This window comes from Mus caroli, chromosome 10, assembly GCF_900094665.2.
Source record: "Mus caroli chromosome 10, CAROLI_EIJ_v1.1, whole genome shotgun sequence".
Classification (NCBI taxonomy): Eukaryota; Metazoa; Chordata; class Mammalia; order Rodentia; family Muridae; genus Mus; species Mus caroli.
In genome coordinates this window covers 37,229,534-37,256,193 of record NC_034579.1, presented here as the reverse complement: position 1 = coordinate 37,256,193, position 26,660 = coordinate 37,229,534, and the positions used below count along the sequence as shown (strand labels likewise).

At 44.0% G+C, this 26,660-nt stretch overlaps 3 protein-coding genes across 5 annotated transcripts in view; 2 read left to right on the top strand and 1 right to left on the bottom strand.

The window, feature by feature from the left end:
• The window catches only part of Sesn1 (sestrin 1), a 78,717-nt gene extending 72,223 nt beyond the window's left edge, over positions 1–6,494 (bottom strand). Inside the window, exon 1 of the mRNA XM_021174401.2 lies at positions 5,329–6,494. Within this exon, the coding sequence (XP_021030060.1) occupies positions 5,329–5,607 (279 nt within the window). The 5' untranslated portion in view covers positions 5,608–6,494. The remainder of the gene's footprint in view (positions 1–5,328) is intronic.
• Positions 6,495–6,716: 222 nt separating this feature from the next.
• The window catches only part of Cep57l1 (centrosomal protein 57 like 1), a 68,412-nt gene continuing 48,468 nt past the window's right edge, over positions 6,717–26,660 (top strand). For 2 of the 3 annotated variants that reach the window (XM_029482850.1, XM_021174105.2), the window contains exon 1: positions 6,991–7,065. In XM_029482850.1, the coding sequence (XP_029338710.1) occupies positions 6,991–7,065 (75 nt within the window). Of the gene's footprint in view, positions 6,840–6,990; positions 7,066–26,660 lie in introns of those variants that run through there. The other variant, XM_021174106.2, reaches the window with a different exon arrangement.
• LOC110303982 (MAGE-like protein 2) lies at positions 13,055–15,108 on the top strand. Its single transcript, XM_021175234.1, has one exon. It carries the CDS (start codon positions 13,404–13,406, stop codon positions 13,983–13,985), a length of 582 nt encoding a protein of 193 aa, XP_021030893.1. The 5' UTR covers positions 13,055–13,403; the 3' UTR covers positions 13,986–15,108.

Sequence of the window (26,660 nt, the reverse complement as noted above, 5' to 3'; positions counted from 1 at the left end):
CTTCGGGGAGAGAAGGGACTTCCCAGTGTATAACAAGATAATGAAGCTGTGGCAGTATAAGAGGAAGGCTTCTTGCACACCTAAGAGAGGAGCAAGAATGTGGGCTGTGTGTTTGATACACACTAACTTAAACTTCTGGTTCTGAGTACACGACAGTAAAAAGGAAAGCAAAACAAAACTGCCACATCTGCCAGATGTGGCAGCGCACACATTTAATCCCAGCATTCAGGAGGCAGAGACAGGCAGATCTCTGAGCTTGAGGCCAGCCTGGTTTACTGAGCAAGTTCCATAACAGCCAAAGCTACACAGAGGAACCCTGTCTCAAAAACAACACAAAGCAAAACAACCAAACAAACAAAAGACCAAATCTGCTTCTAGAATGTTCCTACTCTGCTATGTTCTTTTAATTTATAGCCCCCATAATAAGTGAATTAAATATACTCTTAATCTAATAAAGTCCAAATTGCAAATAGACCAAATGCTAAATTACGAAATCATGTCCAAATGCAGCAAGTTAAAGGCACCTCTGACTGCACATGGCAGCCTCCCGTCTCCTTCCTTTCTCACCAAGCATCCATTTTGTTCAGTGACAGGACCCCTCCTGGTCCTTAGCGCCAGAATGTTTATTAACCCAGACTAAAGTAAAAATGTCCAACTTCTTTGTCAATGACTGGCTTAGAAATGGCCACTCTGCTCAACAGAGACTGAGGGAAAGTCTTTGAGGCAGATATATAGGAAGGCATGGCTACAGAAAGCAAGCATGGTTGGCAATGTGGCTATACCAACAAATTGTAAACAACTGATTGTAATGATTGTATTTATGAGAAATTAGAACAAATCAAAACCAAAGTGTGTACATATAACAAGCACACATGTGCTACATGTTACTCAGTTGGACGTCAGTGAGAGACGCTCTGAGAGCCATTAAAGCGCTTCCTATGCCATGCTTCAAGTTTCATTTCTTCCTGGGAGAAATACACATAATTAAGTGAAATCCCCCTTCATCTAACTAAGTATTTAATTACTTAATCTAGATCTACATTTTCTATGTTCATTACTATCAAGTTTATGTATTTTTCTCTTTTTATAATCTTTTGATCATATATGCATTTATAGTTTATCTTACTTGGGTCTTTTTGTTTTTTTTTTACAGACAACAAGACTACAGCTCAGTAGTGACCCTTACATGGGCCTGAGGTATATAAAGAGATTTATAAATGGGATTTCTTTTAGATTCAGCAAAGATAAGAAAGGGGACCTGCTGAGATGCAGGGGAAACATCTCCCTGCTCCTCTGATTCCAAGGACAGTGCTTGGTACACAGCATTCTTGAAAATTTGTCAAACAGATTTTAATATGTTGTTGCTATGAAATCAACAAATTGAGAATGGGTGATATAAGGCTTTGTCTACCAATGTGCTAATTTTTATAGGTTTAGCGGTCATCTGGAATCCAGTCCACAGCTCTCCCTTGCCGACCAGTTCCTTGAACTGACCACAGTAGTTAAAGGCCTGTAGGAGCAGCTTCAAGATCTTACATGTGACTCAGCTGCTGCTGCTGTCCCCAGTGAGTGACAGACAGCACCATGGAGCACTAGCTCCAACTACTACTCAACCTCCAAGTGAGGCGGACGCCAGTGTGAGCAATGAGGGGCAGGGAGCTGGGCTGGGAAGTGGGGGTCAGCAGTGTTGAGGCTGTAGGCTATCATAATGGGGGTTAGACAGCAAAGTAATTCGGTCAGATGAGCAGGATAGATAAATGGCTGTGCAGCAATGAGGGTGGACAGAAAGGTGACAGCTGGGGTAAGTCTGGAGAAGTGAAGGAGAACCATACAGTGGAAGCAGAGACACAAACCCATCCAGGGGTGACTTCCTTTTGGGTGCCTCCGAGATGGCTTAACTTCACTCAATGTGTAGAAAGAAAAACTAATTTTTCTCCTAAATCGACCGACCAGTCATTATTCACTAAGTAATCAAGTCACAAATTCTGATTTTAGTTTCATCTCTTCAATTTATTTAAAGCCATATCCCATGGATTCTAACACCTTGTTCGGCTCACATTCATTTGCTGTTCTTTCACCACATGGCTGTCCACTATTGTTTCTGCCTCAGAGCCACCTTGTAACTGATCCGCCACATCCCCTCCTGACCCTGGATCTTCCAGAATGATCTCTGTAACACTAGCAATCATGTTACCCTCTTGTTCAAAGCATCAGTGGCTTCCCATTGTCCTGGGCTAAGGCGTACATTCCTTAGCCCTGCCCACAGTCCCTCCGGGAGAACAATACCGTGTCTACCTTTCTAGTGCACCTCTCGTGTGCTCGGCATTGTGCTCTGCATCGCAGGCATTATTCCATTTTACCCTCTCGGCACCGGCAGCACTGTGAGGCAAGAACTACTAGCATCATCCCCATTTTGCAAATAAGGAAACTGGGTGGAAAAGCAATATGGAACTTATTCTTAGTTGTAGAGTAGACAAGAAAGTGTCTAAGCCAGGTCTGCCTGACTCCAGAGCATATGCTCTTAAGTTCCACACTCCCCTCAAGCTGTGAACTTCAACAGTCCTAAATTACTGTCAAGTCTTAGAACTCAGTTACTTGCTCTTGCCTTGAAGCCTTCACACAAACTATTTTCTAGGTCTAGAACTCTATGACAAACCTCACTGTATGGATAATTACTCATAAGAAAAGTGTGGTGGTATATAACCACAACACTAGCACCTGGCAGGCTAAGGCAGGAGCTCCTGTCTCAGAATAAATCAATGAATGAGTGAGTGAATGAATGAACATTAAATCTCTCTTTAAAGGTGTTTGCCTCAAGAAAGCCTCCCTGGACTTCTTTACAGCCTGTCTCCCTTTGGCAGAACATCCAAACACTCCTACTTGCCCCCAGTGCTTGCTATGCTATTCACTGTGTGCTGCTCAAATGCATGCATGAATCAATGCTGTGGGGGAGAAACTCCATAAAATGGAAATTTCATCTTTGCAAATTAATGGGAGACAGCAAGAAGGCAAACACATTTGTTTACCCATCGGATAGTTACTTAGTAGCTTCCAGGTCTCAGCCAATACTCTCAACACTTGAGGACTTAAGAGCCCTTCTGGGGAAGAGACTTAGCCAACACAGCTTACTGAACAATACAAATCAAGTACCTCTTACAACAATGGCAGCAGTAAAGAATAACAGATGCAGAACAGAGGAAAAATGAAGGTCCATAGGAAGCCACTACAACACAGAACACGGTGTCCTTTTGCAGGAGAAATCCAGCTTGAGATACACTTTACATAGTTGACTGCACTTGTGAAAGAGGAGAGGTGCATTCACTAGATAGGACTCTGGCACTTTGCATGCCATTTCATCTCACAAAAGCTCTGCATTCTTATCCTGATTTTATAGACGTGAAAATCGAACACAAGGAAAGCCAAGGAACTTGCCTCAGGTCATTTAGGACACTAATCAGGGAGCACTTGAACCCAGGTCTGACTCTAGGGCATTGACGTAGCACTTCCCAGAGCCCGGATACTTTATCTTCAGTATAACTCTTAACAAGTTATATCATTTGGTCTCCCACTCAGAGACCAAGGTGAAGTAGAGTCACACCAAGGGGAAGGGCAACTCCCCTGAAACACTAGATGAGAAGCCTACAAACCTCCGGGTCACCTACTTACATACAACCCACAACAATGTTGGATGTGCACAATGACGACTCCACTACTTAAGAAAAATTCCCCCAGGGCCTAGCAAACACATAAGTGGATGCTCACAGTCAGCTATTGGATGGATCACAGGGCCCCCAATGGAGGAGCTAGAGAAAGTATCCAAGGAGCTAAAGAGATCTGTAACCCTGTAGGTGCAACAACATTATGAACTAACCAGTACCCCGGAGCTCTTGTCTCTAGCTGCATATGTATCGAAAGATGGCCTAGTCGGCCATCACTGGAAAGAGAGGCCCATTGGACACGCAAACTTTATATGCCCCAGTACAGGGGAACGCCAGGGCCAAAAAGTGGGAATGGGTAGGTAGGGAAGTGGGGGGGAGGGTATGGGGGACTTTTGGGATAGCATTGGAAATGTAATTGAGGAAAATATGTAATAAAAAAAAATTAAAAAACAAAAAAGAAAAATTCCCATAGTGGCTCTGCAGAGGTCTAGAGAAATAGTTCCTCATGTCCAAGGGACAGAATGCACATACACTGAGAATTAACTCCTTCCTGTAAAATGAATTATTACTGATTCTAGAGTATTTGTAAAAATATTTGAAGATAATTATTTTATGGCTATGATTGCACCTCTTTTATCTAAGTCACTAAACTGTCATCACTTAATACACAGTCACTGAGCATTCTTCATATGTATAAACATTTCTCCTGCTTCTCCAAATTTTAACACACCTTCTAATACAACAGAATAAAGTGACTGTAGAAAAATGGCAGGACATTATAGAATTTTAAATCTTACCGCACTCACAATTTAATAGGTTTGCACATGAAAAGAGGAAAAAACAATTCAAGGAAAACAGAAAATAACTGAGCAGCCAAGTATTTTCACCAAATGCCTTACCTGGACCCAACTTTTCTTTCTTCTTCTCCCCACAACCCTCTCCCTGCAACCCTATGGCAGGGCCTTGCCATGTAGCCATGTATGGACCTAGTACTCATTGCTAGCCAGGCTGGTCTCGAACTCCTGGTGGCATTATTCCTCAGCGCCCTGGGAGTGTGGAGAGTAAGCTACTGAACGCCCAACTTTGGGTCCAACTTTTCCACCTGGACAAGAGTTACCTTCTTTATGACTTAGGCTGTTTTTTTATTATTGTTTTCTAGGTCTGTTTTAGGATGCTTTTAGAAAATGAAATCCTGTCTTTGTTAAAGAGGCAGAAAAAAATTATCCTGCCAGTTACCCTGAACAAATAGGAAATATTTCATGCAATTCTTCATTTTTGAGGCTCTCAGTGTGAAACTTTCCACACCATAACAATTTGAAAAGCGCACTGGCTACACTTGGCAACAAACAGAAAAAAAATTACAAAGACTGGATTTTAATTAACCAGACCTTTCATATATATTATATTCCACAGGCAATGCCATTTCTGCCCCCCCCCCCAAAAAAAAACCCACCGTAAAAACAATTCCTGTTCATCTATTTTTGAAAACCGTTTTTAGTTTAGCCTGTTCCATTTGGGCCCAACATTGAATGTTTTACTGAACTCTCTAATGCCTAGTGATGTCATTAATTAACATCTAACCAGTTAGACTACCCCCATGGAAGCAAAAGCGACGTGAATAACTGCAAGTCAAATCACATCGGCTAGTTAAGTCAAAAACTGCTCTTACCTCGACGCTCTTCAGAATGAACCCGCTTCTCTCTCGCACATCTTTAAAGGGACATCTCTTAGAGAGCATAAGCAGATGAGCAAGAAGTTTATTCATCCCATCCAAAGAAACCGCGTTTGAAAGTCCGTCTGAAGGTCGGGAAAGTGTCTCTTTCACTGAACGAAGGTATTCCGTTTTTCTCAAAACGATCTGCCTAATGTTTTCCAGTGCTGTCTCTCTAGTAGTCGTGTCTCTGCTGCACAGTCCCTCCCATCTCACTTCATTCTCTCCTTCAGCCATGACAATCGAGAGCTTTTTCTTTTTCAGCGTTTAGTCAGTTATCTTTCAGCATTCCCCCAAAGCGGTCCGTCGTTTTTTTTAAAAAAAAAACAAAAACAACGAGAAACGCTAAGAATAAAGTCAGAGAAATCCAGCCGTCGTGAAAGCAGGCGTCTAGATGGCACTGGGAATCACACGTGCTTTTTAAAGTTGATGCTTTCAAATCGATCCACAAGGCGGATCACCCAGGCACCCTCTCCTACACGAGGGCAGTCTTCTGACAGAGATTGAAAAGTACAAACTTGGAAAGTTGCAATCTCACAGAGCTGGTTAGCTGGACACAGAGTCCCGGGGAAGTGTTCTCTGTGTCGCAGGGTCAGCGGATATCCTCACGTTGTGGAGCTGTCAAATCCGTGCTTGGTCCCAAAAGGCTGGTAACAGTAGAAGGTTCTCCAGCCATTCGATTTTTTTATTTGTCTGTGCAGCGGCTGGTTCTCGAGCGTTCCCACCCCGCCCTCCTCCGACACCAGTCTCCGCCCCCCTCGGCTCCTCCTAGCGCCGCAGCAGGGCAGCGGGCGGGTGCTGGCGGGGTAGGCGGTAGACCCTGGCCCTTAGCTGCTGGGGCCCGAGGCTCCGGTGCTCCGGGGAAGCAGTGTCCGCCAATCACTGTGTCAGCGGCGACTAAGGGCGGCGTCCCCAACCCTGCCGGTTCCTGTCCTCCGGGGTACGCCGATGCTCCTCTTACTCCTCTGTCCTCGCCCACCTCCGCCAAGCCAGAGGGCACCCCGCAAACCAGCAGTCATCGAGCCCGGGTCTGCACGGCTGAAGCAAAGGGCCCCAGGCACAGAGCCCGCCCCTTCGCCCAGCCCCGTCGGTGGGGATCGGCCCAGAGGGCGGGAGCAGGGAGGGGAGACGGGGTCCTCACCCCCAGCCCCTCCCCTGTCCCCGCCCGGGACCGCCGGGAGCCGCCCCTGCCCCATGCCTGCCTCTCCGCCCAGGCACACGCGACCCGCAAAGGCAGCCATTAGAAACAGCCCCGCCCTCCGGCAGAGTACCTCCGGACCCGGAGTCCAGCGCGCCACTGACTGAGACCGGCTGCTGCGCATGCGCAACGCCGGTCAGGGCGCATGCGCTTTCCGCGGTGTTGTCCGTTCTCGACGTTTGGAGGCGCTGGTTTGAAGAAGGGGAAAGAAAAGTAAGCAGTACAGATGCCCGGAGATGTCTATCGCACAAGAAAAACCGAACAAATAAAGGTGCTCTATAGTATTCCTAGTAAAAATGGGATAGAATTATGAGTGACAGCCAAGCCCAGATTCAGCAGGCAGGGCTTTGCGTTGGCTTTTGGGAAATGTAGTTGTAATGTTAACTACGCGCTCTGTTTGCGACAGAAACTACAACTCCCAGATGCCACCGCGACACTTGTCTTTGCCCGCGAACCAACGGTTCTGGAGGCCGTGGTTAACTGGGAGCGTCCATCTGGTAAGCGTGGTAGGCTTGGTTGTGACCCGTTCAGTGAAAATGTTTTTTCCTCGGAAACTCTGGTGCCGACACCATCTGGGATTGCTTCCTTTCCGTCGTGGCTTGCCGGGAGAGAAATAGTGCAGGTGCCCAACACCTTTGGGTGTGTGACTGAGGCAAGGATTTGGGGATCATTGTTTGGAAGGCCAAGGAGCAGCCTTAAGACAGGCAAACTGGAAAAAAAAAGAAAAGAAACAAAACAAAAAACCGACTCCGCTGCTTCCTCTGTCTTCTTGCACGTAGGCCTGTGCTGAATGGATTAGGAATCCCTAAGCGTTGCCATTGCACCTTTGCCCTTACAGGGATCTGTCTTGTGCTGTCTTGGCTCAGTCAGATAGCATCCGAAGGGGATCTTTGAAAGCAAGTCTCTTTTGTGTGAGACTGAAAAGAACTTCCAATGTCCTTAAGTTTGGAAGGTTCTGTATGAAAAGAAGCCTATAAAAACCTCCTAAATGTGTTATCTTTGAACGATATGGTCATTTCTCTAAAGGTGTTTTTGGAAGGTTTTTAATAGACTGGTAATCGGATTCGATTTTAATCTTTTGTTTTACAAAGTAAACATAGTCATAAAATATTAATCTGGAACTAAAGAGATGGTGCAGTAGTTAAGAATTGTTCTTATACAGTACTTAAGTTCGATTCTCAGCCCCAACTTGGCAGCTCACAGCCATTCATAACTTTAGTTCCAGAGGATCTGATGACTTCTAACCTCAGTAGACACCAGGCATAAACCTGGGGCACAGGCATACATGCAAACAATACACTCACTGAAAAATCCAAAACCATAAAAATTAATGAGGCTTTTAACATGAGAAAAGTGTAACAATAACTTTTATTCTCCTGCTGTAATTGCTGTCTGGAGGCTTACTGCCTCCATCTGCTAATCTAGGCCCAATCCTGGAAGCTTCTAGCTTTCGTAAAGGCCTAGAGTGTTTTCAGCTTTTGAGACTTGCTGCTGAATAAGCTCACTCTTTCCAGTTCTTTCCGAATTCTTGCTCTCTGGTTCAACTTAGCTGTTTTGGCCCAAACTCCTCTGACTGATTCAAACTGGCGTCTCTTGCTTCTGACTGAATTGCTCTGCTTGGCTTCAAACTAACTCTAGCAATCTGTTCTAATCTTCTGGCTCCTCCTTATTCTCTGGCTCAGCCTGTCATGTCTAGCTTGTTCTCTCTTCACCCTGTCTCTGTAAAACTCTCCCGGTAACACTGTCTCTTTCCTCTCTCCCTCTGTCTGCTCCATCCTATGTTGCCTCTCTCTCCTCTCTCATGAGAGTTGGGCAGATCCTAGTCTATCGAGTCTTTTTCTGATTCATCACTTTGTTCCCCTCTCTGTTAGACTTCACTTTCAAACAAAGCTGCTTCCTTCTACAAACTTTGCCTTCATTGTTTGGGATTAAAGGTGTGTACTAAGGGTGTATCTGTGTTCTAACCAGAGTAGCTATGTTGCTGAATTGAAATCCATCCCTCTACAGAAGAGTGGAAAAGATATAACCCCTCATCTTACTAGAACACTTATGTGGCCGGGCGGTGGTGGTGCCCGCCTTTAATCCCAGCACTTGAGAGGCAGAGGCAGGCGGATTTCTGAGTTCGAGGCCAGTCTGGTCTACAAAGTGAGTTCCACAACAGCCAGGCCAGGGCTACACAGAGAAACCCTGTCTCGGAAAAACAAACCAAACCAAAACAAACACTTATGTGTAAAATACAGTTGTAATACTATTTGATATTGTTGGCTAGAGGAACATTTAGCCCAGTCTTAGAAAGTCAGGGAAGTCTTCATCCCAAGGAAAATGAAGGCCAAATGAATAGCATAAGGCTTCAGTCAACAAGTGCCTTCTCTTCAGTAGGACGTCACTGAGCTTGTATTCTAAGATAGTAAATAAGTAATGTAGAGTACATAGCAAAGGAAACCATGACAGCCAGTTAGGAAGGAATGAAAGGTGCTTGGCTGTGGGGAAAAAAGCTTCCTTTGCAGTGGGAGGAGGACCATTGCTGGATGGATGTGCAGGTTGCCGGCCACCTCAGGACAGCTGTTAGAAGATGAGCTTGCAGGGTGGAGTTGCCCTATTCAAAGGCCTCCAATATTGAGAATGTCTTTTAGCCTCAAAGCTGAGGGTGGGAGGTTGGGTACAAAGGGCTTTGCTATTGGGAGTGGGTGACACAGACCATGGGCAGGAAGAGTGCACTGGGCGGGGGAGTGGTGCAGAGTTTTCTCTGCCTTGTTCTGGGTGGGCTTAATTCTCCAGAGTGTCACAGTTGACCAGCAGCCCTGGTTTTTATTTGGGAATTTGGGAGTACGGGGTGTTTTGTTTTGGGTTTTATAAGCTCCTCCAGTTACCTTTCTTCAAGTTAAATTATATACTTTGCATTCTTTGATGCAACAGCAGTTACTATTTGTAGCAGAACTAAAGAAAGGAAGAATTATGGAAATCAAGGCTGTTGTGAGTTCTAAAGGTCATCCGATAGCAATTTAATCATCCAGGTGGGATTAAGGATTCAAGAGGGACACAAGGTATGGGCAGAGGAGACATGGAAGGACTGGTCCAGAGGAACCTGTGCTACAGAACCACTTGAAAATGAGATTTTTGAAATTGGACCAAGTGGTACATGTCTGTCATCCTTTAACTGGGGGGTGAGAAGGCAGGAGTTTGAAGCCAGCCTGAGCAATGTATTAAGACCGTGTTCCACAGGAAACAAGATAGTAAAACAAAGGAAGCATGACTTGCTGTCATGGAGAAGCATGCATGTTGGTATATGGAATAGGGAAGAGGTCAGTAGATTGGCCATATGCCTTGGGATATGGAAGAGAAATGAGGAAGACTTAGCTGCAGAGACAGTTGGAGGTTTCATTGTAATGTTTTGATAATGGGTGTTGGTTTTGCCAAAGGAGGGTACATTCCATGACGTTCAATGAATTTGAAGTTTTCCACAAAGTGATTCTGAAGGAGCAGCCAGTGTAGAGGGAAAAACCTCAGTGTTTCCTAGAAGCAAAATGAAGACAGAACGAGGAAGGAATGCTTAAATGCTGTTCTAGGTGCAGTGGCATAAGGACTAATGGACCACTGCAGGGACTTTTAATAGAAGTTACAGAAGCCATTGCAAGGACTTGAGCTCCTGTCCCTGTCCCACCTGCTGTCCCCCCAGGTCAGACCCTCTTCTACCACTCCCCCAATCAAAGTGCTAATGTTCCATGTTTCCAGACTGAAACTGAGTTGTTATCTGACCTGAGAAATCAGGAGAACCAGAGGGAGTGAATTTCCCAAGCTCGCAATTGGGTGTGATGATCCTGTTCCCTCTGCTTTGAGGCCTTTCTTCAGTCCTTCGAGAGGGTGACAGGAAGGAATCTGGTGTTAACCAGTTACTTTCTTTTGTTCTGTCTGGTCTCTCTGTCCTGACCTCTGGTGGAAGGTAACTTTGAAGAGCCCAGTCTGCTCTTGTTTCTGCTGTGTTTTAGCCTCCCTAGCTGTGAAACTGACCTCTGTGTGACAATGAAAGGCTCAGCTTATTTGATGGAATGAAGTGTTGCCTCATTCCAGAGTTGAAAAAAAAAAAAGATTATTTAAGCTTTTGTAAATTGTAACTTTGTTGTTTGAAAGGTCACTGGCCATCTTGATAAGATCAGTTTGGGTGAAGAGTGCAAAAAAGCAGGTGGTTTTTGGGTTTTTTTGTGTTTTTAAACCAAAGGCAATAAGTAGATACAGAATCTCTGTCCATGTTTTCTTTGTCAAAATGAAGACTGCCTCATCTTGTCTGACTCCTCTTCCTTTGAAGATTTTAGCTTAAATATTTCTTGCTCAGAGAAGTACCCCTAATTAGAGAAACAAATAAATGTGCTCTTATTTCAGCATGTATCTTTACTGGTGTATTACAAATGCAGTTTTCAGTTTTAGTTTCCCATAGTGTGATTAACACCTGGATGGAGAAGGCAGCACACCTGAGAGCATCCAGTGCCTGGGTCTCTTCAGTCTGGCTAAAGCTCAGTACATCGCCTGGGGCCCAGTACAGACCACACACATGCTTGGTGTTCAATATGTGTGCTATCCCAGCACTCTAGAAACTGGTATAGAAGGGTCAGCAGTTCAGGACCAGCTTGAGTTACTGAGCAAGACCTTGTCTGGGAAGTGGATGGGGGCAGGTGGGAGTGGGTGGGTGGAGGAGGTTGGGGGTGGATGGAGGGTGAATGAGCAGGAAAACACTCCTGGTATTTTCTACTCAAAGGTACTGCTTAATGTTGATGAACAAAGCTAGGTGGTTGGTAGATGGAAGAAAGTGACGAAAGCATTTTAGAAAGCTGTAATTGTCATGAGATGTTAAGACATCTGCAGAGCGAACAGTTCTGTGACTTGGGTGGAACTGTGACTTGGGTGGAACTAACATCATAAAAATACTAAGAACAGGCACATCCACAGATCTCAACTACATGATCAATTCTTCAGCCATTCTTCTTTTTCCCTTTCCTGACAACCTCTTTCAGATGTGGTTCATGGTAGGACTGATCCTCCTGGTGTGTGTAGTCCACTTACTGCCTCTTCCTCACATCTATCCTTGTAGACTGTGCCGTTGCTCATTAACCATGCTTTCCTGAACCATGCAACATTAGAAGAGCATTTTTAAATACCAGCCAGCCACTGGCCTAATGCTGCAACCGCAGACGTACTTGATGTTTAAGCTCTGGGAAATGGTTCTTTTGTTTTTCTTCTTAGGGTGATTTTAATTAAAATAACCTCCAAAATCTTTGGACAGTGTTCTCAAAAACAGTAAAACCTAGCATGAATGCTAGTTGTACATCTTACTGTATGCAGTGGTTCCTTCAGTAGGAGCAAAGGCTCCAGGTGATGGCTATTCTTGGTTGTCAACTTGACTGCATATGGAATTAACCAAACCCAAGCAACTGGGCACACCTATGAAGGATTTTTAGTTAATTGGGTCTTTTGAGGTTGGCAGACACCCTAAATCTCAGCCACCCCTTCTCATGGCAGCCTCTATAAAGGATGGGGAAGAAAGACACTTTTGCCTTCTGGGTGCTTGTCCACAGTCTTACTGGCATTAGAGCCTGCTTCTTCAGGATTCCAATGATGTATACTGAAGACCACCTGAGATATCCAACCATGTGGACTGAACAACTATTAGATTCTTGGACTTTCTGCTGAGAGACACAGCTTGTAAGCCACTCTCATAAATCATGTGTGTATGATATACATTTTAGAAGTTCTTACTGAAATGAAGATGCTGAGGCCAAACTTAATAATCAATTAACATTCTTTGAAATACCTACCAAGTAAATTGCATATCGGTCTTCCTGCTAGTTATTTTTTTCTTTCTGTAGGAAATTTGTACAAGAAACCATCATGTTGTCTCAGAACTTGAAGTCATCAGCAGAGATTAGATATATTATGTGATAGATCAGCTAATACTGTTGAGTCCTGGCCTCCTGAGCTGTCTTTTTTCAGCTTCATTCCTGTTTGATGGAAGTGTTTTGTTTAGACACATTCATATTGTAGGCTAGTTTTTGGTTCTCTACCTGAGAGAAGATTTTGCGTACATGCACACACTGGGTTGAATGTCAAGTTATTTATGTGCATTTACTTGAGACGGGGCTTGCACATGGCCTTGTTTGAGGTCATCCATCCTTATACTCCTAGTGCACCATAAAGTCTAGCAGAACAACATACTTTGGGCTTTTAGTAGAGTTTGTGTGTCTGTGTGATGTTGAAAGATCCTGACAGAGAGTAAAAATCCCATGAAAGCCTCTAGATGTGTGTCCAAAATGGACCTCACTATTGGCAGAAAGTAAAAGTCTAACTTGCTCCACTGATTCAGAAAATGTTTGTGCAGAATGTTCTGACCATTCCTTGAACCTATGTGTTTGCCAACCGCTGTAGCCCACTGTCAGGTGGTTGCAGTTTGGTTGTTGGGCTGAAATCGGAAAATTTCCCCAGCAACTTCAGAACTGTTTCTGTGTGCCGGCGAATTTTGGTTTCAAACTTTCGGTTTGCAGTCGCAACGTCTCACGTCTCACGGGAGACAGAGACCCAAGTCTTGAGACAAGGAGTGTGATCGGCAGATGTGCTAGGATCACTGACTGCCCCTCTGGGGGATGCCTCGGAGGGAGGGGAACGACTCCAGGAGTCCGACTGGGATGGGGGTGAAGACTCGGTAGTCTTCCTGGATTGAAAGAACTACTCACCAGCCTGATCTTCTGCATCTTTGGATTGGTTTTGTCTGCCTAAGAGGTGGCAGACATTTGTTAGTCTTTGTGTGTATTTCTTCTGTGTCTGTTTTGTGTTTTTTGTCACCTGGACAATGGGACAGACTGTGACAACCCCCCTAAGTTTGACCTTAGATCACTGGACTGAAATTAGGTCAAGGGCCCACAATCTTTCAATGGAGATCAAGAAGGGACCTTGGCGGACTTTCTGTGCTTCTGAGTGGCCAACATTTGATGTGGGCTGGCCACCAGAGGGGACTTTTGACCTGACTGTAATCTTTGAAGTTAAAGCCATTGTCTTTCATGACGGACCTGGGTCCTACCTGGACCAGCAACCCTACATAACTGTGTGGCAAGACCTCGTCCAGAATCCACCCCCATGGATCAAACTGTGCATCCCAAAACGGAAGCCAGGCTCCCAAGCCCTGGCTCTCCATGGACCAAAAGTGAAACCCAAGGATCCTCCTGAAAAGGAGCCTTCACCTGGGCCCTCAGCTCTCCCCAAGATCTATCCCGAGATTGAGGGGCCTCCTGAGTGGCCAGAACCTTTTCCTCCTCCCTATCTCCTGCCCGCTCCGGCTCCTGCGCATCCACAGCTTCCAGAGCCTGGCCCTGGGGCTGGTGGCTGGAACCCAAAGCCAGAGCGCACAGAGTCCCTCCGCAGATGGGGTTCCTGACACCATGTCTGCCTTTCCTTTGTGCGCAGTGGGGCCACCGGCCGACCCCCACTCTCTCCAAACTCTTCAGTACTAGCCATTCTCATCAGCTGATCTCTATAACTGGAAATCCTACTTTTTCAGAAAATGCAGCTGGACTAACCAGCCTGGTGGAGTCATTAATGTTCTCTCATCAGCCCACTGAGGATGATTGCCAGCAGCTTTTGCAGGTTCTTTTTACCACGGAAGAAAAAGAAAGAATCCTCTTAAAGGCTTGGAAAAAACGTCCCAGGGACAAACAGGGCCCCAATCAACCTGTCCAACGAGATAAACGTGGGGTTCCCTCTCGATAGACCACACTTGGGACTACAACAGGGCTCAAGGTAGGGAGAGGTTGACAGTTTACCGCAGGGCTCTAGTGGCAGGTCTCAAGGGAGCGGCAAGATGCCTCTCCAATCTGGCAAAGGTAAGAGAAGTTATGCAGGGGCCAGCTGAGCCCCCGTCTGTTTTTCTAGAGAGATTAATGGAGGCTTACAGACGCTACACTCCCTTTGACCCCACCTCGGAGGGTCAACAAGCCACGGTAGCTATGGCTTTTATAGGGCAGTCATCATCAGACATTAAAAGAAAGTTACAGATACTAGAAGGGTTACATGCCATGGCTTTACAGGACTTAGAGAGGCAGAGAAAGTATTTAACAGGAGAGAAACAGAGGAAGAAAAGAAAGAGAGAAGCGCAAGGAAGAAAGAAAGAGAAAATAGGAGGGATCAGAGGCAGGAGAGAAATTTAAGCAGGATTCTGGCCGCCGTAGTAGGAGAGTGTGAGAGAAGAAGTAGATCTGAGAGTAGACAGACAGGGTACCTGGGCAACAGGAAACCTAGACCTTGTGGAAGAGGACCTGTTCAGAAAACTCTGGAAAAGGACCAATGTGCATACTGCAAAGAGAAGGGACATTGGGCGCGAGAATGCCCTAAGAAGAGTGGGAAATGCCCCTAAGGTCATGACTCTCGAAGATGATGACTAGGGGAGATGGGGCTCGGACCCCCTCCCCGAGCCTAGGGTAACCCTGACTGTGGTGGGGACCCCTATGGACTTTCTAGTAGATACCGGGGCAGAACACTCTGTGTTGAAACAACCATTGGGGAAGCTCAAAAACAAAACAAAAGAAACCATAGTAATTGGAGCCGCAGGCCAGAAATAATACCCTTGGACCACTACATGTACTGTAGATTTAGGGAAAAGACAAGTGAGTCACTTGTTCTTGGTCACCCCTGAGTGTCCCACACTGCTTCTAGGGAGAGATCTTTTGACTAAACTGAAGGCCCAGATTAGATTCACTCAAAAAGGGCCAAGAGTAAGTTGGGAATCCCCTGCCTCCATGGTCCTGGCCCTATAACTCGAAGAAGAGTATCGCCTACATGAATGCAAGACAAAGCGGAGGTGCCAGACCTAAGAGACTGGTATGGTAGACTGCCTTTCCTAGGGCATGGGCAGAGACCGGAGGTATTGGGGGTGGCTGTCAGAGTACCCCCCATGGTTGTGGGACTGAAAATGGATGCTACCCTTATAGGGGTGCGGCAATACCCAGTGAGCTGCGAGGCTAGGGATAGAATTAGGCCACATATTCAGAAACTATTGCAACAAGGTATTTTGATGCCTTGCCAGTCGCCCTGGAATGCTCCTCTGTTGCCAGTAAAGAAACCCGGCACGAGTGCCTATCAACCTGTCCAAGATCTAAGAGAGGTCAACAAGAGCGTCCAAGACATTCACCCAACTGTTCCTAACTCCTATAACCTCCTCAGCTTGCACCCCCGAGAACAAAAGTGGTATACAATACTTGATTTAAAAGATGCTTTCTTCTGTTTAAAGTTACATCCCTCCAGTCGCCTTTGAGTGGAGAGACACTGACACTGGACAAACGTGACAACTGACCTGGACGTGGTTACCCCAGGGGTTCAAAAACTCCCCCACCCTTTTTGATGAGGTTGTGCATTGAGATTTAGCCTCCTTCCGAGCTGAAAACCCCTAGATGATCTACTCCTTACTGCAACCTCAGAGCAAAAATGCAGGTAAGGGACGGAAAGACTGTTAGCTGAACTGGGTGAGTTGGGGTACTGGGCCTCTGCTAAAAAGGCCCAGTTATGTCAAATGGAAGTTGTCTACCTGGGATATACTCTTCGGGATGGGAAGCAGTGCCTGACGGAGGCTAGGAAAAAGACTGTGACTCAGATACCAGCACCGGCTACTCTGAGGCCGGTGAGAGAATTCTTAGGCACTGTTGGGTTCTGCAGACTTTGGATACCTGGGTTTGCAACACTGGCTGCCTCCCTCTATCCCCTGACTAAGGAAAGTGGGGAATTTAAATGGACATCAGAACATCAGAGAGCCTTTGAGAATATTAAGGAGGCCCTGTTGACTGCGCTGGCCTTGGCACTGCCAGATTTAACCAAGCCCTTCACCCTTTATGTTGATGAAAGGGTGGGCCAGAGGGGTTCTTACTCAGACTCTAGGGCCATGGAAAAGGCCTGTGGCATATCTGTCTAAAAAACTGGACCCAGTGGCCAGTGGATGGCCCACATGTCTGAAGGCCATTGCAGTGGTAGCCTTGCTTGTTAAGGATGCCAACAAGTTAACTTTGGGACAACAGATAACTGTGGTGGCCCCCACTCTCTTGAAAGCATTATCCGCCAGCCCCCAGACCAATGGATGACCAACGCCCGAATGACTCACTATCAGAGTCTGCTGTTGACTGAGTGGGTAGCATTTGCCCCTCCTACTATCCTCAACCCTGCTACCCTCCTACCTGAGACAGAAGTCTCTTTGCCTCTCCACTGCTGTGCTGACATCCTTGTGGAAGAGACAGGGGTCCGGAGTGATCTGCGTGACCAGCCATGGCCGGGCATTTCAAACTGGTATACAGACAGAAGCAGCTTTTTGGTAGAGGGTAAAAGGATGGTAGGGGAGGCGGTGGTAGATAGCAAACATGTGGTGTGGGCCAGCAGCCTGCCAGAGGGTACGTCGGCCCAGGAAGCCAAGCTGATTGCCCTCAACCAGGCCCTTCGGATGGCTGAGGGACAGCCTATCAACATCTACACCGATAGCAGGTATACTTTTGCTACAGCCCATGTCCACAGTGCCAGCTACAGGCAGAGGGGATTGTTAACGTCAACAGGCAAAGATATTAAAAATAAAGAAGAGATTCTGAGTCTCCTTGAGGCTATTCACATGCCAGCCAAAGTGGCCATCATACACTGTCTGGGACATCAAAGAGGCCGAGATCCTGTGGCTAGAGGTAATCAGATGGCTGACCAAGAAGCAAAAAAAAAAAAAAAAAAAAAAAAAAAAGCCAGCAGAAGGACCCATGGTCCTTATTGTGAAAACCTGGCATAATCAATTTGAAAACCCCTATCGTTCCTTGGAGGTCAGCTTCAACTACACCCCAGAACACTATCAACAAGTGAATAAATTAGGCTTCACGTTTGAAAATCCCTATGGCCTGAGAGAAGCTAAAGATGGAAAAGTGGTTTTGCCCCCAAAAGAGGGAAAGAGATATGTTACTAATTTACATCAGTTAACCCATCTAGGGGCCAAACATCTACAGACTTTAGTTAAGTTTTCCAACTATTATGTTTTGGGACTCTCCAATGTCGCGGAGGCGGCCGTGGTCAGAAACTGTGTACCGTGTGCCATGACTAATACAGGACATTCAAGATACCCTCCAGGAAGAAGACTACAAGGAGACCGCCCTGGAGCCTATTGGGAAGTAGATTTTACTGCAGTAAAACCAGCTAAATATGGTAACAAATATCTTAGTTTTTATAGACACCTTTTCAGGATGGGTGGAAGCCTACCCAACTAAAAAGGAGTCTGCTAATGTCATGGTCAAGAAAATCCTGGAAGAAAACTTTCCATGATTCGGGATACCTAAGGTAATAGGGTCCGATATTGGACCTGCCTTTGTTGCCCAGGTAAGTCAGGAACTGGCCACCCAACTGGGGATTAATTGGAAATTACATTGTGCTTATAGACCCCAGAGTTCAGGACAGGTAGAGAGGATGAATAGAACCTTAAAAGAGACCTTAACCAAATTGTCCATAGAGACTGGCAGAAATGACTGGATAGCTCTCCTTCCCTTTGCCTTTTTCCGCGTCAAGAACATCTCGGGAAAGCTTAAGCTCACTCCCTATGAGATCCTTTACGGGGGGCCTCCCCCACTCACCAAGGTGGGGGGAGTGTTAGATCCTCCAGAATTTAACCCTGGTCCTTCATTGTTTGCATGTATAAAAGCCCTAGAAGTGGTCAGAAATACAGCCTGGGAGCAGCTCAAAAAAGCCTATGAACCAGGAGATTTGACGGTGCCACACCAGTTCCAGGTGGGAGACGTAGTTCTCATCCAACGACACCAAGCTGGAAATCTAGAGCCTCATTGGAAGGGCCCCTACATAGTGCTGCTGACCACCTCCACCACTGTTAAAGTAGAAGGCATCTCTGCTTGGATCCACGTCTCTCGTGTGAAGCGAGCTCCTGATCAACCCCAAGATGATTGGGAAGTGGAAAAGACTGCTGATCCTCTTAAGCTGCGCCTATGCCGCCTCCTCTGGCGCAATTTAGAAAAAGAGTGACAACCTGCATCAGCCCATGACTCTCACTTGGCAAGTACTATCCCAATCAGGGGAAATACTTTTTGCCACTTCAAAAATGGAACCCCCGGGGGCATGGTGGCCGACCCTGTACTTTTGTCCCTGCGGCCGGAAGTACACCCCCTAACGAGGTCTGAAGCTACGGGTTCTATAGCTGCCCCAAGCATATTAAGAGCTCCTGGTGTGGAGGACCCAGATGGTACTTTTGCAGTGATTGGAGTTGCGTTACTTCAAATGACGGAGATTGGAAATGGGCCACTGAGTCCACCAGGGATGGGCTTAATTTTTCCTTCCAAAATCAAGAACCAGGCAAACATGCAGTAATGGAGCTCTACAAAATTAAGAAATGCAGGTCTACAGATTTAGATCGAGTAAAATTGCAGTTCACTAGCTTATCAAAGAAACACCTGTACCCCTAGAGATAAAGCCAACCGTCAAGATAAAGTTTGTCTACTCCTCCCTGGAATTCCTCCAGTCAGCTTTAAAATTGGGCCTTCAAGTTTACCCCCAGGTCTGCATTTTAATGAATGTTAGACCCCTGCATGCTGGATTTCTGCTTTTACATTCTATTTACATTTTACATTCTCTGCTTTTACATACTATTTGAGTCTGGGATGTTGTTCTATGGTGATTCATGGACCTTTATATTTGGGGGCTCATCTGGATTCACTGGCGATACCTCCTCCCCCCTGTATAGTTGAGCAATTTGAGGAGCTTTGTTTCCCACCAATTGATAAGTTTGGAGTATTCTATCTATGTCTGCTTTTCTGTCTGTGATCAATCTGGAAGCCAAGATGGACAAAGTGGATGTATATTTTGTCACCTGGCCAGGGGCTGCAGAGGACACTCCTGACCTCCTACCAGGAGCTGTGTGAATATAAGCCTTGGGCTGAGCCCAGAGTTTCCCTCTCTGTTGTAACTGTCCCTAGGCCTCGGCCTAGAAGATTCTAGCCTCAATACAATCTAATTTTCCAAGTTGACTGATTCAATCCAGCTTCTCTCAGCTTCTGACTGAATTGCTCTGCCTGGCCTGATACTAACTCTTATGTAATATATTCTAGTCTTCTGGCTTCATCTCATTCTCTGGTTCATTTTGTATTCATCTGTGTCTAGCTTATTGTTATAACCTGTCTCTGTAAAACTGTCTTATACACACAGCCCACACCACACCCTTCAGTAGCCTCTCTTCCTCTGTTTTTCTTCTGTGAGTTGGGCATATCCTATCTCTGAATCATTCTTCCAAATCTTTCTCTGATTCACTTTGCCTCTCAATTAGATGTCACTTTCAAACTTGTCTGCTTCCTTCTACAAACTTATCTTCATAGTTAGGGATTAAGGGCACTTCTGCATACGGTTCTGATCATACTGTAATTCAGGATGTGTCTGCATTTTAGCTGGATCATATTTTTGGATGTGGCCCCTTGCCATAGCAGCCATATTTGCAGATTAAAATTCTTGTATGGGAATGAAAGCTATAGAAACCTTGAATTAAACTCTAGCCTTTCAGTTTCTAATATATTTTTATGCACTTATCCATCACCAGAAATAAAACATAACAAAACAAAAATCCATGACAAATTGAACTAGAAAAACAATTAGCCTTATCCTCTCTCATAACCCATGCCCATTAAGTGCATCCAGTCCTTCCTCACCCCTACCGTTAGGCCTGTTGTAGTTTCTTCATGCTATCCTGTACCAACCGTACACACACATACTCACACAGGCTAGATTACGAATAGGAAAGAGAACATATGCTTTTTTCCTTTCTGTGATCGTGACCCTACTTAATATACATTTTAATGTTCATTTTCCTGACATCTTATGGCGTTGTTTTTGCTGTTTTGTTTTGATTTTTGAGACTGGGTCTTACTCTGGCTGTCTGAAACTCATGATATAAACCAGGCTGGTCTCAAAACTCAAAGAGATCTATCTATCACTGCTTCCTAAGTGCTGGGGCTAAAGGCATTCACCACCATGTCCAGCTTCCTGCAAATTGTTTAACTTAATTTTTCTTTAAAGCTGAGTAATATTAATATACACACTAATATATGAAACCAGTTTTCTTATTATCCATTTATGTGTTGATAGACAACTTAGTTAATTCCAATTCTGTGCGATAGTGAATAAAACAACAATAAACAGAGGGGTCCAAATATCTCCATGGTAGGGCAAGGAGTTCTGTGGGTATATGCCTGAGAATTAATAACTGGGCCATATGGTAGTTCTTTTTAAAAAATCTTTAAAAATCTCCAAGCTGATTTTCACAATCTCTGTATTAATTTGCACCCTCACTCTTAGTAAATAGGGTTCTTTTCTCTCCCTATCCTCGTCAACATTTTTTTTTTAAAGATTTATTTATTTATTACATGTAAGTACACTGTAGCTGTCTTCAGACACACCAGAAGAGGGAGTCAGATCTTGTTACGGATGGTTGTGAGCCACCATGTGGTTGCTGGGATTTGAACTAAGGACCTTTGGAAGAGCAGTCTCGGGTGCTCTTACCTGCTGAGCCATCTCACCAGCCCCTCGTCAACATTTGTTGTTAAATTTGACTCTAGCCATTCTAAGTAAAGTGTGCTTGTGTCTCAAACTAATTTTGATTTGCATTTCCATGATGGCTCAGGATATTGAACTCTTTACAATAGTTTATTGTCCATTTCTTCTTCCTCCTCCTCCTCTTCCGCCTTCTTGGGAAACTACATACTTAGTTAATTTACTCATTTGTTGATTGGTAGTTTTATTTCTTTGCAAATTCTGGATATTAGCCCCATGTCTGAAGTGTAGCTGATATAGACTTCTCCCATTCTGTGGGCCGTCTGTTAACTCTTCTGATTATTTCCTTTGTTGTAAAGAACCTTTCTTTCCTGGAGGCCCACCTTTGCTACTTTGGGATTAGTTCCTGTGCTGTTTGTGTTCTATTTAAAAGTTCTTACCTACCCCAGTATCTTGAACAGTATCCCCTGCATTTTCTTCAGTTTCAGTATTTCAGGTTTTAAATGACAGTCTTTGATCCATTTTGAACTGATTTTGAACAAAGTGAAAGATGACAGTTTAATTCTTCTTCAGATAGAAAGCTTTGCCGGCTCTGTTTGTTGGATAGGCTATCTTCTCCCCCTCCCCAGATGTATGTTTTTGCCCTTTTTGTCAAAACTTAAGTGGGCATAGCCTTGCTGTTTTGTTTCCTCTGTTTTATCCCATGATTGTCCTGTCTATGTTATGGCAGCGCCATGCTGTTTGTCTTTGTCACTACAGCTCTAGGAGGTTTGCGGTCAGGAGTTGTGAGTCCTCCAGCAGTGTTCGTACTCCTTAGGATTGTTTTGAGTAGTTTCTGGGGTTTTTGGTTGTTGTTTGTGTGTGTGTGTGTGTGTGTGTGTGTGGTTTTATATGAGATCTTGTATTATTTGTGAAATATGACATGAAAAAATTCATAGGTATACACTAATTCTGTACATTAAGTTTGATAGTACAGATATCTTCTTAATAGTAGTTTTGCTCATCTAGGAACATGGAACATTTTCCCATTGTCTAATATTCTGTGACATCTTTGTTTTGGAATCTTGAAATTTTCACGTCAAGAGGTCTTCCCTTCTGTGGTTAGATACACTCCTAACAACTTGCTTTGTGGGGAGGAAGTTCTTCTGCTTGGATTTTTTTCCTGATTTCTTTTTTGGAAAGTAGACTATTAGTGTAAATGGAGTCTGCTGTTGTTCTTTCTCTTTTTTTAAAATGATATTTGTATACTTTTCTTTGCATTTTGTGCTGCTTAGTGTTTGTCAGCTTGACACAAACTAGAGTAGCCTGGGAAGAAAGAGCCTCAATTGAGGAACCGCCCCCATCAAACTAGCCTGTTGGTGGTGTGTTTGTGTCATTTTCTTGGTTAATGATGGATGTGGGAGTACCCAGCCTGCTGTGGGTAGTACTACCCCTAGGTCCTGGGGTCTATAAGAAATCAATAAGCAGCATTCTTTCATGGACTGTGAATAGTCCCTGCCTCTAGGGTTCTGCCTTGAGTTCTTGCCCTGTTTTCCCTTAATGATGAACTGTGATATGGACATGTAAGATGATTTCTTCTCCAAATTGGTTTTGTTCAGCGACAGAAACCTGAGTCATTGATGTAGATCTTGCTCTTTTCCCCACTTGTTCCAGCTACTAATTACGTTTTTCATGCATATAATAATCAAATTCATATCTTCATCTCCTAAGAACACATACTAAAAATATAATGGTTAATGAGATGTCTTTCTGCCCAATAACAGTGATTTGATAAGCAAGAGAGTCATTTATATATAACTCCATGATGCCTTACACAGTTGTAGATATTCCCCATTTTGTCTATTTGCCCCTTTACCCTAGCAGCATTAGAAAACCTCTTCTGTTTTAGATGTATTACATTTTCTTCCATCTTGTATGTCTATGTTTATGAGGAAGTGCATGGATGCCCAGGAGCAGTGTGAAGGTCCAAAGACAGCGGGTAGGAGTCCATTCTCTCCTCCCACTGTGCGGGTTTCAGGGATGGAATCAGGTCCTCCAGCTAGGTGGAAGGTTTTGTTACTCACTGAGCCATCTCACTGGCCATGAAAAATGTTCTCTTTAAAATTGTATCCGCATGACTCTTTGCCTGCACCTGTGTGTGTGCACCACGTGGGTGCCAAGTCCTCTGCAAGAGCAGCAAGTTCCCCTAACTGCTAAGGCATCTCTGTAGCCCCCAGAAAAATGTTCTTTGATGTATGCTTTTGCAAAGGTTTTAGTCATTAAATGTAAGAAGTCAGAGATTGTAAATCACAGAATTATTTTATAGTCCACAAAATAAGGGGATAATGCTGCCAAATATAATTTAAAGGTAAATCTGAATTTCAGAGAAGGTACATATGAGATGCAGTGTAGTGGTCAGTATTTGAAACCTTTAGACTGGGATATATTTTGTTTTACATATTTTTACTATATTAATTGAACTAAAAATAACAAATGCACCAAGCATGATGGCAAGTATCTTTAATTTCCGTACTTAGGAGACAGAGATAGGTGGATCTCTGTGAGTTCAAGTCTAGCCTCGTCTACATAGTAAGTTCTAGGCCAGTCAGACTACGTATTGATACCCCATCTCAAAACAAACAAACAAACAAGCTTATTGAACAACTACCAAGAAGTCCAATGCATAGTTGATTAATGAGAAAGATGTATTTCTTGCTTCTAAAGAACTGTAGAGGAGTGTAAGTGTGCTAAAATAATGTTGTGTTTAAGGCACTACATAAAGTGAGATAAACTATAATATATCCAGCAAAATACTTGTAAATCAATGACAGTTGGCTCTGTAAACGTTATAATTAGGAACTTCAGTAACCATCTGTTGTTAATTTCATTCATTGTTACAGGAAATAGAGGGAGAGGGTTATTAGATGGGGAGAGGGAAAGAAATTATTTATGAGTATATATGTGTGTGGTTTTCTTTAGAGGAGAGAATAGAATTTCTTCCAGTGTGTCGTTTTAAAAGTATTTTATGTTTTTCTCAGTTGTGATCTCTGCAGTAGTCCTATTTGTACAAAAAAATAATTCTAGTGGTTTTAATGTTTTCTTTGGAAAATTTACAGATTTGAATTGTGCTTTACCATAAATGTTCCTCTGTTCCTGTACTTACAGAACGGGAAAATGTTAAGCTTAAGCTGTCATTTGTGTACTGTGATCAGCTGCAATAGTTGATCCACCTACCACCACTTAGGGAATGCAAACTTACTGAATTTTGCATTAAATAAATATAATATTTTAAGAAGATATATTAATATAAAATATAACATTTTGAGGGAAAACTGGTGAATTTTTTTTTTTTTAGATTTATTCATTTTAGATGTATGTATCTGTACCACATGTATTCTGGTGAGCAAGATGGTTGTCAGCCAGTCTTCTGCAAGAGCAACAAGTACTATTAATAAACTATGAAGTCATCTCTTTAGCCCCGTTGGTAATTTTTTTAATGTAAACTCATAGAGAATATTGGGTTCTCTGTGACTTATAGAAAACAGTTGTCTTAGCCACTGTTTTATTGTGTCTGTGAAGAGACCATGACCAAGGCGTGGTTTATTATGAAATACAGCATGTAGCTGGGATCATGCTTACAGTTTCAGAAGTTTACTCCATTTTTATCATCCTAGGGAGCATTGTTGCATGCGTGCTGCTGAGCGCCCACCTCCAATGACACACGTCTTCCAACAAGGCCACAGCTCCTAATCCTTGTCATCCTTTAAGTAGTTCCACTCCCTGGTGCCTTACTTACTTAAGTGCTCATTGGTATGAGGCTGTGGGGGTCGTTCTTATTCAAACTACCACATCCCTGAACTGTTAGAAAGAATACTAGCAGGGTGTTGCCTGAAGACCTTTTACCAAGTCAGCTAGTCATTCTATCTGTTTCCTTATGTGTAAAAAAATTATTTTGAGAATAGTAACTATATTTTTAAGATTGTAAGCCAAATGTGATTTGTAGACACTTTGTACATAATACTTTTCAAGTGCTAGTTGACATTTTTTTTACATTTTGTGTTTAAGTATATAAAATAGAAACTTTTTAATGTTTCATATACTATATACTATGTATTAATTCTCTGAGAGTTTCATAAGATGTTTTGATTGCATTCATCACCTCTCTAACTCCACATCCGCCTCTCCTTCCCTACGCACTGAACTTTATGCTTGCTTGCTTGCTTGCTTGCTTGCTTGCTTGCATGCTTGCTTTCTCTTTCTTTGAGACAGGGTATTTATACATAACCCTGGCTGTCCTGGAACTCAGTATGTTGACCAGGGTGCTTTTGAACTCAGAGATTGACTTGCCTTTGCCTCCCAAGTACTGAGATTAGAGGTGTGCAGCACAGGGCATGGCTCTCTTTTTTATTTTTAAAAGCCATCCAGACCAGTTTTTGCTGCTCTTATATTCTTGGATATGTGGTCTTCCACTGGAGCATGGTCGGCTTACTAGGGGCTCCCACTCTTAGAGGAAACTGTCTCTCTGACTCCATGGTTAGGGATGGGCGTTTATGACCAACTCCTGTCTCCATGCTGACTTTGGTATGTCTTGGGCTTGTACAGGCCTTGTACATGCTGTTGCAACCACCAGGAATTCATATGTGTGGCTGCCCTGCTGTGTCCAAAAGACACTACTTCCTTGTGGTTACCCACTGACCCTGGTTCTTACCCTTGCCATCCCTTCTTCCACAGTAATCCTTGAGCCTTAGGAGGAGGGGATGCCATATTATATGTTCCATTTAGGGCTGAAAATTCGTGAGCCTCTTGTTCTCAGCACCTTGGTCAATTGTGGGTCTCTATTAAGCACCATCTATTGCAAATAGAAGCTTCTCTGATGGGGATTGAGAGATGCGGTATGTGTATAACAATAAGTCATTAGGAATTGCTTTAATACTATATTTAACAAAACAGTAGTAGTAGTTTTCCCCTAAGGCCTATAACCTGTGTAGCCCTAGGTTCTTGGATCACAGGTTTCATCGAGTGGAGTTTAAACCTTATTAGAAAGTGATTGGTTACTCTACTGATGTTGATGCCACTATTGCACTACTGGGCGGGTCTTACCAGGCCGGTCATTATTGTACCTCAGGGTTCACAGTTGCGTATGAGAGCTGGCTGGTAGCAGCAATCTTGAGTCATAGAACATGAAAGAGTTAGGCTGGTATTGACCTAGAAACCTCACGCCTCTTTTATCAATATATCTTTTTCTTTAGTTTACGTCTATGGCTGTTTATCTTTATTTTACTTTTATGGCTGTGTACCATATGCATACAGTGCTCAGAGAAGCCTGAAGGGGGTATTGAATCCTCTGGAACTGGATGAAATGGTTGTGAGCCACCATATGGCTGCTGAGAATTGAACCCTGATCCTCTGGAAGAGCAGCCGGTGCTCTTAACCACTTAGCTCTCTTTCTAGCCCTTCATTACTATTTTTAAATGTTTCTTTTATAAATTCTATTTTTTTCTTCAATTGTAGCTTTCAAAAATTTAAAAGGTCAGCTAGTGAATGGATCACAGGGCCCCCCAATGGAGGAGCTGGAGAAAGTACC

Bases quoted from the DNA above. Each gene is read 5' to 3' on its own strand.
- LOC110303982 (XM_021175234.1), top strand. From the start codon at position 13,404: ATGGGACAGACTGTGACAACCCCCCTAAGTTTGACCTTAGATCACTGG.